Source organism: Gymnoscopelus braueri (assembly GCF_963280865.1).
Source record: "Gymnoscopelus braueri genome assembly, chromosome: 15".
Taxonomy (NCBI): domain Eukaryota; kingdom Metazoa; phylum Chordata; class Actinopteri; order Myctophiformes; family Myctophidae; genus Gymnoscopelus; species Gymnoscopelus braueri.
The window spans coordinates 50,652,055-50,667,831 of record NC_137620.1 but is presented as its reverse complement, the minus strand read 5'-3'; the positions used below and the strand labels follow the sequence as shown (position 1 = coordinate 50,667,831).

General features: G+C 42.3%; 1 protein-coding gene across 1 annotated transcript in view; it reads right to left on the bottom strand.

Annotated features, from left to right (window-relative positions):
* The window catches only part of LOC308101224 (uncharacterized protein), a 63,954-nt gene that overhangs the window by 3,586 nt on the left and 44,591 nt on the right, over positions 1 to 15,777 (bottom strand). Inside the window, exons 9-11 of the mRNA XM_080450610.1 lie at positions 10,882 to 11,058; positions 8,946 to 9,119; positions 8,700 to 8,867 (exon numbers count right to left, since the gene is read on the bottom strand). Coding sequence (XP_080306736.1) covers positions 8,700 to 8,867; positions 8,946 to 9,119; positions 10,882 to 11,058 — 519 coding nt within the window. The remainder of the gene's footprint in view (positions 1 to 8,699; positions 8,868 to 8,945; positions 9,120 to 10,881; positions 11,059 to 15,777) is intronic.

The window sequence follows — 15,777 nt, the reverse complement described above, 5'->3', positions numbered from 1 at the left end:
CTGGAATGCAGCCTTTAATGTTGTAAGAATGCCCCCTAGTCTCCTCTGGCTGTAAACTGTAGAAATCCCTGAGCATCCGTTGTCCCGCACCTGCAGACAGTAAAGTTTACTTAATTGAGCCCCATGCTGCAGTGCGTGCGCAGAATTATAGCCAATTTACAAGCTCACAACGTGTCGCAACGCGAGGCGTTGTGAGCTTGTAGATCGGCTATTTTTGGTAAGTATATACACAATCGATTGCTATTTGTAAAAGAAAGTGTGTATTGTTTAATGGCAAAACAATCATGACTGATACACATGAAAGAAGACCCTTCACAGCTAATAGAGAATTATAAATGTTAAGAATCTGTTCAGAATTGAATGAGTATGGCTATAGTTAAATGTGAAGCTCTTTCTGCTATAAATATGCATCCATGCGTTCTGTGCGCCAGTCAGCTGCTACGTTTCCTTTTTTCCACACATCTACACTTCATGGAGTACATTTTTTTGTACCGAATTAACCGAATTAAAGTAATAAAAAACGGAAATAAAAAGGGATAAAACCGTGAAAAAAAGAGAAAATAAAATCGCAGTCGCGAGAGGTTCCCTTTGGGATTTAAAGCCCCTGCCCCTATAATTCATTCTGCACGTCCCTGTGTCCCTTGTGTTGTGACATTCAAATAAATGAACTGTTGGTGCATGGCTGCATGTCAGAAACTGTTTAAATCAGGGCTCATCTAAATGAATCACTGATTCTTTTTGAATGAAAGTGGCTCATGTAACGCAGACCCACACAGACTGGTATCAAATGCTCACCATGCGTGCCAACTTGGATAGGCTGGCTGGACCAAGATGAAAACGTGCATGAGAACGCACAATGCCACTGACAGACAGTAGGCTGCAACAATGCAAATATTAAACTATAATGCAGAAGTCGTCTTGTAATGAAGCCTTGCTTTCCGTGGCCATAAGTCCACCCTACAGAACCATAATGGAAACGATACCAAACAAACTTTATTGGTCTGGTCAACCCAATGATGAGCCAACAGGTCAGACAAGAAAAAAAACATATCGCTGACCATGGTGAAACAACATTACTTATTATTATTAACCTGTGATATCCAGTCATTTGGGGATAAACAAGACATTGAAGGGGTAAATTTAGCTCTGATAAAGATGTACAGTGCATGTTCAAATCATACTTAACAATCATTACATTATTACATTATTAAACGCAGAAACACAGACACAGGAGCGCATTTCTGACCAGCAGCAGGTCAAGAACGCTCATTTGTTAAATTCGGCACAAACCGCCATAAAACCGTCATAAAACCTGATTATTTAATTTAGTTTAGCATTTTGTACAGCTGCAGGTCAGGGCAGCTGCTCTGACCTCCCACATTCAGCACCATGGAGAGTGCATGCAGAGCGCAAGAACTAGTGATGCACGGGTCAGGTTTTTTCATAGCCCGCCCCTCCCTCCCCGCCACAGAACCCAACCCGCCCCAACCCGTCCCACAAAACTTCTTTCCACTTTATCACAGATGCAATATCTGTCCCTGTTTTTATAGTTAACCAGTGATGTTGCTAGGTTTTCAATGTGATGGGTCCCGGGACCCACAGGTGGTCATTCAAATGGGTCCCAGAAAATGTTTATGGGTCCCCAATAAAATGTTTTTTTTACTTTCTCTCGTTCTCTTTGATCTCCAAGGGTTATACTTATAGCTTCATTCATGTATGTTCAAATTATCTGAACATTAAACAAAATGTGTTATATCCTAATGCAGTGGTTTTCAACCTTTTCAGGCTGTGATCCCCCAAAATAATCATATTTGAACTGGGGACCCCCCAAAATAATCATATTTGAACTGGGGACCCCCCAAAATAATCATATTTGAACTGGGGCCCCCCCAACCTGACAAGCACTTGGAATCAGGGGTTGTGGCATTATGTTTGGTTTGACTGGGTTCCACAGTATTGTGAGGCGTTGTGAGCTTGTACATCTGCTATTTTCAAAATGTTTCTGTCTTTCTTATATTATTTGAGAATTTGGCCAATGTTTGACCAGTTTTTATAGTCTATAGTTTGTTGATTACTTTTGATGCAGTAATGGTCTTTTTTCTTTTCTTTCTTAAGGTATTAAAAGGGTCTTAAAAGTCCTTGTAGATCTGCTATTTCTGGCAGCCGAGACGTGTCCCTGTTTATACCGGGTAGTAACGCTAGTAACAAAGCCCCCCCACGAAAAAGTAAACATTATCTGACTTCATTACATCTGGAATAACACACGTCTTCTCAGAGGATGTTAAGAGACGCACAAGCGTCTACCTCACGTGTCGATAAAAAATATCCATTCACAGTTTTCGCTGATTTTACATAAGAGTAGGCTTATTTAATGAATCACACAGTGGATATATTGTCAACACAAATGCGTGCTGCTTTGATGCGACACACACATAGTGTGTAACCACAGCCAAACTCCTGGTAATTTGCATCGCATTGTAAACAGCTGTGCCTCTTATACCCACTTTGAGTTTCTAACTTGTGGTCACAGTCAGTGGCCCTCATTTATCAACGCGGTGCAGACCAAATAATGGGCGTACGGCGAGATCACCGCAACTTTCGGCATTTATCAATATATCCTGACGTTGGTTTCAGCCTACGGTACGCTGAGATCTCACGTCTGGTCGATAGCAGTTGTTGACGTTGGCTGTGCCCGTTTATTCTATTCTAGACCTGCGGAGCAGCATTGTCTGACCGTCTGACAGGCATCTGGACAATATATCCACTCCTAAATGTATATCTACACTATGTCACGGCCCCTTGGCCTGGCTTGCAGGGCCTGTGTGGGTGTATGGTGTACTCCTCTATGTGTATCTCTCCCACAGATCTCCTGTAGGCGTCGGCCAACTTGGGGTTCCTAATTAGGTGCATTGGGAGCACCTGGCCAGTGCTCCCTGCAGCCCTATAAAAGAGTGGCTGCCAGCCATTGGAGGTGTCCCTTACCAGATGACAGCACCCTTCTGTTTATTTGTCCTATGATTTAGTTCACACACTTTACAACACCCCACATTACATTGAACACACATCCATACATTGCTGACACTACTGATTACTGAACTACACACCTCATTCCTTTTGTAAAGCATTATTTAAGTTCCTTTTGTTAAATAAACCACTGTTACTTTTAGCACTACCACTGTGTCCTCCTCAATTTGTCATGGCCCACGGGCCAGGTTGTGACAACTAACAAATAATCCCTGTGAAAATATAACATTTTATAAAGTAATTTAAACAAACTGCTTTAACAGTCATTCAGATAAGATTGCAGATCTGGCTGAATTGAAAATAGCAGATCTACAAGCTCACAAGTGTCACGCGTTGTGCTTGTGGCTCTTCTATTTTCAAAATATACGAGCGCTTTTGCGAGAGCATTTTCCAGGAGTCGGGACTCCAGACCATCTTTTCATGGACAGTGAGGTGTACAAACTTACAGTAGCTTGTCCTAAGGTATGGAGTTATGTCATAGAGAGTTATGAAGGCTACAACCTGGCTGGGTTAAGGATATACACCCGACGCTCCAATCTCTTATTAACGTGGCGGCACAGGATCACTGCAGCCCGCCCGAGTCTCATGGGGAATAGCCTACATGACTGCTTTATTTTAGTGTAACTCGAACGCGCACTGCTCGGTATGGGGTAAATAAATATACCAACATATTGTTGTGATTAGTATCATAATATGTCATTCATGTAGGCTACAAGCCTACGTGACAAAGAGTGTACCGTAACGGATTACATGAATACACAGTTGGGCGCGCGCGTGTGTGTGTGTGTGTGTGTGTGTGTGTGTGTGTGTGTGTGTGTGTGTGTGTGTGTGTGTGTGTGTGTGTGTGTGTGTGTGTGTGTGTGTGTGTGTGTGTGTGTGTGAGAGAGAGGCGTGTGCGTGTGTGTGTGTCTTGACAGGCAGCGAGGCGAGGCGAGCCGGCGAAACTCTTTCTTATTGGTTTTCCATGCTTTGTTTGGTTGTATTCTGGTTCTTCATGTCGTAAAATCAGGGCTTTCGAGAATATTTAAGGGCGTGTTATTTAAATGACACTCGTTTTCAGACGTGAGAGTTTTCAAGGCTCCGACCCAATGTACGCTAGGATTGGCTGTATAGGATTCGTTGATAAATATGACTTAGACGTTGGTGTACGGCCACATTTATGGAAAAATATAAGCCGTTTTTTACGCTCCGTTGATAAATGAGGGCCTACGTTTGGTACTTTTAGATGGATCTTACTGTAACCGTTCCAGCCAGGACTGTTGATAGCAGCCACAGAGCATGGATCACAGACGATATATTATAACTATGATCACAGAGACACAGACGGAGCCAGCTAGCCAATAGGGTCTGAACATTAGCCAAAATCCGTGTTGCCAGATCTTGCGAAAGAAACAAGCAACCAGCCAGGTTTGTACAAAGAAGCCCAGAATAAGCAAATAGGGCAGGTCAGTCAAACTTTATTGTCTAATGTTTTAGAGCAGTGATTCTATAACATTTTCATGCCATGGACCCCTAATATTTACAAGCTACTTTACAGAAAAAAGAAGCCCAAATTTGGCAGATTTGGCAACACTGGACTGCACTCGCAGAGCAGCCACAAACACAACACAAACACACTCGCTCTCCTCCGAATAAGTTTACCTAATTCAATATTGTTGATTCTGATTCTACTGAAATAGGCCATTAACCAAGAAAACAGAAAATTATAAACGTTATTTTTAATATAAATATATATTTCTTACCGCAAATTCTTTTTAACATGAAATCTGTTATAATTAATAACTAGTGCGTCCCATGGACCCCGCGACGGTGACATGAATGCGTCCTTTCTCAATAATGTGCGTCAGCGACGCAGGACGCAGGCCTATGAGCATCTCTGGTTAACTAAATAATATCTTTCTACTCTATCATGCAGAGGTGTCACTTGCCAAAAAAAGAATAAAGTGGCCGTGAGTGAACTGCTTGTGCGGGTTGACCCGCGGGACCTGTGGGTAACGGGTCAGCCCACGCATCACTAGAAAGAACTCTTTCCATCCAAAGAATAATTGTTCCACTTCCCCTTTCCCCTGATTTTCTACATTGTAAATTAAATAGAAAACTAGAAAATCTATGATTATTATTGGACATTTGCTGGAAACAATTAATATGTTTTCGTTGTAGACATTCCTCTCTGCACTTTTTTTTGGAAATAAAGCGAGTCATGACACCCCGGGCCCTCACCATGGAAATAGAGGTTTGGTTTGTGTATATTGTATGTCCATGGACCCATGGTGTTAACTCATTCACTGCCAAGGACGACTTTTACCACTTTTTGTGTTTTTGGTGTTTCCACTAGATGGCGCTCTTCGCTAACACATGAGTGACCATTTCATCCCCAGATGCACACAGAACCAGGAGATCACGTGATCCCATTTACTGCTCCATTCACTTCCTGGTTAACGTATTTGGGGAATCACCTGTATCTCTCCTCCTGTGTTTTAAACTGAGCCTCTACTACTTTCACAGTTTTTCGTACAGCCACCAGGCTCCAAATCAGCACCAATCACACCTCAACCTGAAGACACACCTAGCTACCCGACTAGTTGGGTCTATTTGGGTCTTATCAGTGAGCTCAGGCGAGCTCAGGCGAGCGAGTCGCTGTTCCAAACGTTGCGAAGTCCGATTCTGTCTTGACAGACCTTTCTCTGCAGGACACTTTGAGCGATGTGGATGCGTTGGTTTCATTAAAGCTCTGGAAATGACGTGAACGAGTTTGCAGAGGTGGTGACCGGCTTCATAGGAACAATGGTGGATGGTGTAAAACCTAAGGTGAAGGTAAGGGCTTTTCCAAACCAGAAACCATGGATTGTCAAGTCCATCCATGCTGCTCTGAAGGTGCACACATAAACGTATTTACATTTTGATCGATTTTGTAATCGTTTTCCTGCCGAAAGAGTGTGAGGAAAACAGCCTCATCCTAAATATCGGTAAGATAAAGGAGATGATCATGGACTTCTCTACACAGAGACAAAGGTCTCATATGCCTGATCAGCCGTCTGAAAACCAATGTTGGTATCTGTGAAGTGGCTCTGGACTGGCTATGCTCCTACCTAGCAAACAGGTCATTTTCTGTTTCACTAGGTGATGCCTCCTCCTCTTCTTCCCCTCTGTTTTGCGGAGTTCCCCAAGGTTCGATCCTGGGTCCCATTTTATTTATTATATATATGCTACCCTTGGGGCAAATTATGCATAAACATAAAATATCTTTCCACTGCTATGCAGACGACACTCAATGGTATGTCCCCGTAAAACCTGGCTACACTGATGTCGCATGCATTGAGTCCTGTTTCAATGACATCAAACAATGGATGTCAAAAAACTTCCTTCAATTAAATGAATCAAAAACAGAAGTAATTATATTCACCCCCTCCTGCCCCAACACAGATATTGTTGATAACCCCACTTCAAGTCTCGGTTCCCTCTCCAAAGCTGTTAAAAAGAAGGCCCGTAACCTGGGTGTCATGTTTGACCCAGAGCTGTCTTTTGACATCCAGGTAACAACAGTAGTTCAGTCCTGCTTTGTCCAGCTGAGACAATTAGCAAAGGTCAGGCCTTTCCTTACAACTGCAGACCTAGAAAAGGTCATTCACGCTTTTATTTCCTCCAGACTTGACTATTGCAATGCACTTTATTCAGGGATCAGTAAGAAAAATATTCATAGATTGCAACTGATACAAAATTCAGCTGCTAGGCTCCTGACCCGCACAACGAGAGGTGACCACATTACACCAGTCCTTGCGGCCCTTCATTGGTTACCTGTGAGTTTTAGAATTGATTTTAAGATTTTACTGCTTGTTTTTAAGGCCCTAAATGGTCAGGCTCCTGTGTATATATGTGATCTTCTAATTCCTTATAGGCCAGGCCGCTGCCTGAGATCATCCAGCAGGGCCTTGTTGACTGTACCAGAGTCTTGTCTTGTCACAAAGGGCGACCGGGCTTTTGCCGTTCGGGCCCCTCGGCTGAGGAACTCATTGCCTGGGAACCTCAGGCAGGCAAACTCAGTGTCCTCTTTTAAATCTCTTCTAAAAACTCACCTCTATTGCACAGCTTTTTCTTAGAGTATGAACTGTTGTACTATTTATGCAATTTAATGTCTGATTTGTACATTTGTAAAATTGAACTGTTGTTATTGTAAAGCACTTTGTAACTTGTTTTTGAAAGGCTCTATATAAATAAAGTTATTATTATATGCCTCTCCTGATCAACGGAGAGCCAGTGAGGAGAGTGGACAGCTTCAAGTACCTCAGCATGCACATCACGCTGACCTTGAGTATGCACACATAGGCTGCAGCAAAGAAAGTGAGGCAACGCCTGTACCACGTGAGTGAGCTGAAAACATTCAAGGTGTCTCAAAAGATCCAAACATCGTTCTACCTCACCTCACTTAGAGAACAATGTTTCCAGTGAAAAATGGCAACAATCAAGAACGTCAACACAAAGAACAATATTTTTGGTCAGGATCTCCTTGTTGGTCAGTAGTTATGCACTGAGGACACTAGCTGGAGCATTCATCCAATGTCATGTTGACTGTAAATGCACCTCATGGTACTCTGTAACCTCAAAGGCATTAAAAGCTAAACTTCAGACCTAAAAACAAATTGATCAGGTTACTACTAAACGTCACATCTACGACTCACCAAACCCCTGCTCATTATGCTAAGGTGGGATGGCTCAGGGTAGAGGACAGAGTACAGCAACTTGCATTGGGCCTGGTCTACAAGATACTCAAGGGACCAATGCCTAGCCTGGGAACAGACGAATCTGCGAGTGCAAAAAAAAATTGCACTCAGTGATATAGTCTGGCTACGCGAGCAGCTTTTAGCAATATTGTATAACTGTACCTCTGTACTTTTTGCAAACTGTTAATAAGGTATTCAGTCAATCAATCAATTAAGCAGGTGGCATGACCATATGGTATGGACAGAGCTCATGATTATGATTGCTGTGAGAGGTAGGAAGTCAGCTGAACCACAGGGAGCTCTCTACCGTCTCTGCAGGACATTTATGAGAGCAGGTGCTTGAGCAGGACAACAAGGATTATGAAGGACAAACATCATTCTAGCAACAAACTGTTTGTGATGATGTGAAACGACTGATGCCTTACAGCCAAAGGCTTAAGGCTTAGAGAGTTTTTTTTCCTGGCAGCTGTCAGAGCACTAAATGAGGACACAGACAAAAACTGAAACGTAGGAACAAAACATAACTTAATGGAACAGACCAGTGACTGTCATTATATGTATATAAATGCCTTCTTTTGCATATTTGATTGAACACAATTGGATATATATATATATATTGAATCTTCACATTATACCTGCACATGTTGCAATACTAAAATAACAGCTAATGTACCTGTCTATAACAAGAGCCTGACCCTAACTCTGTTTACATTACATCCAGTAATATATCATTACATGTACATTTTTGTATATTTTGTATTATTATTGTTTATACGTCTTTGTTAGCACAACTTTGCGGAGCAAGTCCCATCAACTCATCAAATCCCATGCTAGTACTTGTATAAATTATTGGCAAATAAAATCCTCTTGATTCACTGGCCCACTTTCCCAACCAATGAAACCATTCTAAGGGAAACACTGCACAAACAAACATGGACACAGTCCAGTTCTACTCACCTGAGAGTCTCTAGTCCAAAATGTGGACTCTTGACTACATCAGAGAGTTGCTTCAGGCTGGTTGGTTGGTTGAGGTTCAGGTCTAGCTGTTTCAGATGGGAGGGGTTGAAGGTCAGAGCTGAAGCCAGAGAAGAACAGCCTTCCTCTGTGACCTCACAGCCTGACAAGCTGCAGAGAAATACATATTTAAAAACTGCTGTTGATGTTCAAGTAGAGATCTACACAGAGAGAAAACACATTATTTACCTCAGGATCTGCAGTTTACAATGTGGACTCTTCAATCCAGTAGAAATCACGTTCAGTCCTGAATCGTGCAGGCTGTTAAAACTGAGGTCCAGTTGCTTCAAACGGACAAGATTAGAGCTGAGAGCTGAAGCCAGAACTTCACATCCTGTCTGTGTGATGTTACAGCCAGCAAGTCTGCAATTACAGATTCAATATCTTGATGGACTGTCTGGGTTTTTGAAAGGATCCCTCTTCAGATCTGTGTGTGTACACACACACACACACACACACACACACACACACACACACACACACACACACACACACACACACACACACACACACACACACACACACACACACACACACACACACACACACACACACACACACACACACACACACACACACACACGCACTCCCCCCTCCCCTCTCTGACAGGTATCACAGTGATTGCTGTCTTTGATGCATTCATTGATTAGAGAGAGCACTAACGAGTTTGACACTTTTATCGCCTAATTAATCAACTCAGTGCAAAACCCCTTTGAAGTTCAAAGGGATCAATTAAGAACTCAAAGTTACCTAGTGTGCCTTTAATACATTATAATTGCCCTCTATAACTAAAAGATAAAACACCTTAGATATTTAATTTATTAAAGAGTTCATCTTTGACCCAAGGGGGACAATGCCTGTTGATGATGTCATTTGTCCATGTGTGATCCAGCCCTATGAATGTATGGAATGCATGTGCAAATACAAAACTACTTAATACTTCCTAATTAATTAATATGAGTATCAAAACATTTTAAATACATTTTATTTGTACATGCATTCCATGCATACCACAGGCGTATATACATTTTGCAAACCGGTTACGCAAAGACCCGCCCCCGTCTGCCTCTGACTGGCCTACTGAACGCTCCCTTCTGTGACATACGCGGAAATGCTCCGCATTCCAGGAGGACAGCAATGCCCGACTTTCCTTCATGGTGGAAAATAGTGCTGGCTGCGCTGGCTGATAAATAACATTAATTCATTAATTCATAATTTACGATTCCATCCCCATCGGTCTTCGCAACTCTCTAGTGGACCTCGATCGCCTAACGGCTCGCTCGGCGGTGCCTCTCGTCCACTAGAGACGGCGCGCCTCCGACGTTGTAACTGTTTTTCAAATGACATGTTTGTCAAATGACATCAACTTGAGTAAAAGATGAACCGTTTCTAAAATAAATACAATATTTAAGGTGTTTTCAATTTTAGTTACAGAAGGAAGTTATAATGTATTAAGGCATATAAGGCTTATTAGCTAGGGTCCTTTTAGGTAGGGATCCAAGGTCTGGAAATAGTAGGCAGCCAGGAATAATATGATCTAAATCATCTTTTTTAATTATTCAACAAGCACCAAACAGACAGGAAACTGTAACTACCAATAGGATTTTAGGACCCATTACCAATAGACAGATGAAGACATTACTAACGGATGGTTTTAACAGATTATAACAGATTATTTTGAGAGGTTCTTGTTGTACCTTATAATTACAGGACCATCGGTCACGTAAATGGTCTGTTTTTTCTGAATATACTGTATAAATAATAAATATATGTATAGCATAAGAGAAGCTGGGACACAATGGTCTTAATGTGACACATTTTGAATTTATATTTGAAATTAATATCAATGTAAATAATATTCCAAACTAGGAGATGATGATCTAACTAAGCTTTCAACCTATAATGCGATCAGAGGTGATTAAGTTTTAAATGTTGCATGTCAGCTTGGCTGTACATAGTACCTAGTACCTTACTGTACCTTATTACTAGTCAGTTTGGATTAACATGATATAAACCTTATACACGGTCTTCAAATGAAGATTCAACACAGTTGCACTGTGTATATATAATTATGATCACATTAATAATAAAACAATTGTTGAGAAATTATTGCAAATTGTCTGACCTTAGAGTTTCCAGGCTACAAAGTGGACTCTTCAGTAGAGCAGAGATCAGCTCCAGTACTGATGATTCTTGGAGGTTGCTGTAACTCAGGTCCAGTTCTTTTATGTGGGAAGGATTAGAGCCGAGAGCTGAAGCCAGAAGTTCAAATCCTGTCTGGGTGATTTCACAGCCAACAAGTCTGTAATAACAGATTACATATACGATAAGAGTTGATCAAAACATATTACACAAAGTTAACTGCCAAGAAAAATAATCAAACTATAGTTTTCTAGACATTTACATAACTTGTCAAGCTCAGGTGCTCGGGTAGCACAGTGGTAATGTGCCTGCCCACCACCGTGGTGTATCCGGCTTTGTCAAGCGTCTATACGAACACAATTGGCCCGTGTTCAGGGGGAGGGAAGCCGGGCGGGGACGGTAATAATTGTCACTGCACATAATCCTATGGGCTGGGGGCGGAGCCTGTCAGCAGGGAGTGTTGGGCGGGAGGAGTTAAACTGGTTGGAGAGGAGTCAGGACTGAGACTGCATTGATAGATATGGTGGGCAGAGCTATGGAAGTCTGAGCCACACTGGATAAAGTTATGAGAACGCAGGCTTATCCTCTCTCTCTGTGAGGCGTGATAAGCACTGGCATCTGTTTATTTTTAAAGCTATCTCAGGAATGCTCCCCCCATATATTTGTGATATGTTGGATCAGAACCCTAGTACCCACCAGACCCGTTCGAGTGACTTCCTGACGCTCAAGGTTCCATTTGCGAATACAGAGCTAGGCAAGGCAGCATTCTCTGTTAGTGCACCATCTGTCTGGAATGAGTTTCAGAAGTCCCTAAAAATCTGATTACTGCCCTCATTGGGTCAATATAGAGCAATGGTTTCCAGCACATGTACCAGACTGTAACTGTTTTATTTAATTTTCCTGTTCTTTCTTTGAAATGCTGAGTATTTTCTATTCTCTGATTATGAATTAATATTGATGTATGTAAATGTATTCCTGTTGATTATGTTGATTATGTTGTATCTCGGCATCATTGAAAATGAGGGCTTGCCCTCAACTGTACTCCGAGTTGAAATAAAGGTTATGATGATGATGAAAGTTCCTGGTTCAGTGGATCTACGATGTCCTCCCCAGCCCGTCCAACCTCTTCCACTGGGGCCTGGCAGATACTCCACTGTGCCCACTCTGCCAGAGAGGAGGATGACTGGAGAACATCTTGAGCTGTTGTCCAAAAGCAATGGGATATGGGCGCTACCGATAGCATCATGACCAGGTGCTGAGGGTCATCACAGAGGGTCACCTGGACGAGGGTGTATGATGTTGAAAGAAACCAAACACCTGATCACCCCAGGATACATCACTCGTGATGTGTCTAAGTTGCACCAGGGTGTTAGAACTTATGCTAAGGGAGCATTCCTCATCACACCATCATTGACGGAACAAAGAAGAATAAAGTTAATGTCTTATAGAATGGCAAAGACAAAGTCCTGACTTTAAGTTGTTCTGTACAGCAGAATGGAATAAAAGACCTCCAAGCCCATGTACAGGATTGATCGTCAGTTACCAGAAATGTTTAGTTGTAGTTATTGTTACACAAGGGGGTCACACCACTTACTGAAAGTAAAGGTTCATATACTTTTATCACACACAGATATGTAATAATGGATTATTTTCCTCAACTAGATTTTCAGGCCGCTACACGGCGCAAATCACGTTAGGGGCCCCTGGTGTGGCTATTGTGATGCCAGACCCCTAATCAATGTTGGTGCCAAGTTTAGTGCGGATCAGAGGAACAGTGCGCTGCACACCCTCCACCCACCCTCTAGGCAATTTGAATATAGACACCCACCTCAGTTTGTGTGGTCAAGATGAAAGAACCGAGGACGAAAACTCAAGTCCTGTTTCAGTCATTAGTTTTAGTCAAACAAATACAATAAAATAATGTATTTAAACCAATTTAATTAGGTCATTACTGTTTCATTCTTGCCCCTCATATTACAAGAATGGACGGTTGAAGCACTTTTAGCTGCTTACACTTTATTAAACTTTCACATAGAACGTAGCATAACATTTACAGTCTGCCTCAGTCAGCCTGGCTGCTCTGGTGTGTGTTCCCCTCAACTGGGTCCGTGTGGAAACGCATAACAACTATTTTCAGTCCATCCATTCAGTTTGATATTCTTTTCTCTGCATCTGCTTAGAAACTGTCTCAATTTATCATCATGGTCTTTAAAGGCCTTTTCTTGCGTATCACCTTCTCCTGTGATCAATACGTCATCAGCTATGATGTAGATGCCTGGCAGACCCTCTAGTGCTTGAGTCAGCATCCGCTGGAAAATCTCAGGTGCTGGGCTGATTCCCATAGGCATCTTGAGCCACCTAAATCTGCCAAACGGTGTAGCAAATGTAGATAGATAGCTTGACTTCTCCTCCAATTTCACATGCCAAAAGCCATGTTTGACATCACAGACTGTGAACACCTTCGCTCTCGACAGGTCTGGAAGGATGTCCTCAATGGTAGGAAGTGGGAAATGGCTCCGCTTTAGAGCCTTGTTCAGTGGTCTTGGATCAATACATATTCTTGGCTTGCCATTAGGTTTCTGCACCGTGACAAGACTACTTATCCAGTCTGTGCTTTTCTCCACAGGTGTGATGATCTCTCCCCTTTGTAGATCCTGCAGCTCTAACTTGAGAGGAGTCATCATGGCAACCAGGACTCGTCGTTTGGGGAGTTTCACCGGCTCCACCCTCTCGTCGATCTCGATCCTGTACTCTCCTTCCAGGCAGCCGTGACCTGTGAACACATCACTGTACTCCTTCTGTATTTGTTGCATGTGTAGACCACCGTGGGCTGATTTCACTTCAGTGACAATACTGGCAATAGCTAGTATGTTCTCATACTGTACTTTAATGAGTTTCATGGCTTCGCTTGCCTTCTTTCCCAACAGTGGTAGTCTACAGTCCTCATTCACCACCTCAAACTCCAGGCGGTACTGTTTTTGGTTCCTTGGATTTCTCACCTTCACCTTGCATTTGCCTAGTGGATGCAGCCTTGTCTTGTTATACATTACCAGCACTGTCTTAGTGCTCTCCAGCTGAGTTTCAGGACTCAATAGATTCACAGGGATGACATTACAGCTAGCTCCACAGTCTATCTGAAACTTCACCAGCTCCTTGCCGATTAGCATCCCTGCGAAAAGCTGTCTGTTCTTGGCTCATCCCCAGCCTCTTTACCAGTCACTGTCAGTATCTCTGTAGTGGTGACACTCAATATGTCCTCATATTCCTCACTGTCCTGTTCAGTCACTTGGTGTACTTGTCTTCCTTTCTTGTCTTTATCCTGTGTGGTTTTACATTTGACAGCAAAATGATTTTCTTTGCCAAATTTTTTGCAACGCTTTCCAAAGGCTGGACACAGTTCTTGTCCCTTTCATGTGTATTACCACATAATTTGCATGAAACTGTGTTTGTGTTCTTCTCCTGCCATGCTGTCTGTTTCATCATGTGCACCTCCTCCACTGTATGTCTTGCAAGGGTTCTACTATTTTCGCGTGACAGTTCTGTAGCCCTGCACAACTGTAGACAGTTGTCCAATGTCAGGTTGTCCTCCCTGAGCAATCTCTCTCTCAGTCCTAAATCAATAATGCCACATACTATTCTATCACGTATGAGTGAGTCTCTTATTTGTCCAAAGTTGCATGTGCTGGATAGGATAATTAAATCAGTGACATATGTATCAATGTTTTCATCCTGTCCTTGATTTCTCACGAAAAAACAATATCTCTCCACTGTTTCATTTACCTTGGGGTTGCAATGTCCATCGAATTTTTCAATTATGTTCTTCACTGTCCTCCTGGCTGTAGTCACATCACTCATCAGAGTTTCACAAAGTTCTCTACCAGTCTCTCCAATCAGGTAGTAGAACAATTTCACCTTCATTGTTTCTTCTGCCTCTGGCAAAGAAAGCTCCAAGTACAGTGTAAACTCCTCTTTCCATGATTTCCATGACTTTGCAAGATTGCCAGAGTCCAAACACAATGTTGACGGGGGTTTCAAACCTTCCATGGCCGACCGACGAGCGTCTTCCCTGCTTGTTATTGTGTACAGGCTAGCTGGTTAGCTGCACAGCAAAAGTCCGTTTTTTGGGGGGGGGTTTTTGTACTGCTCTCTTACTTCCAAGTTTCCAATTTCCGCTGCCACCATGTTTCATTCTTGCCCCTCATATTACAAGAATGGACGGTTGAAGCACTTTTAGCTGCTTTCACTTTATTAAACTTTCACATAGAACGTAGCATAACATTTACAGTCAGCCTCAGTCAGCCTGGCTGCTCTGGTGTGTGTTCCCCTCAACTGGGTCCGTGTGGAAACACATAACAACTATTGTAACAATTACAGGTATTGGATTTAAGATATGACTGTGCTAACAGTATTATCATAAAATATATCCCATTTTGAAGATTCAAATTAGAGCATAACACAATACAACTTGTGTAACACATCATTCACACACAATACTGCATGTTCAGAAAATAGCATAGCCTGTCTAGACTAACAAATAATAAAGCAAATACAATAAAGAAAAACATCTTAATAGCTTAATAACCCCATGACTGGTATCCTGTATTATTAGCTTTCTGATCTTTCTTTCTAAGCAATGGCCAAAATGATAATGTATCCATTTAGAACGAGTGACCACCAGTTCAATAGACAGGTTGGCGCCATCTTGAGAGGGTTTCAGATATTACTTTCAATGGTGTGACGCCACGTTCTCGTACTGTACTGGTCCTCAAAGTGGGGTCTGGGGACCCAAAGATGTCCGTGAGGGGGTTTCAGGGGGTCCCCAGTGTATCCACTTGAGCCCTATACACATAGGCTATTTGAAAATAGCAGATCTATAAGT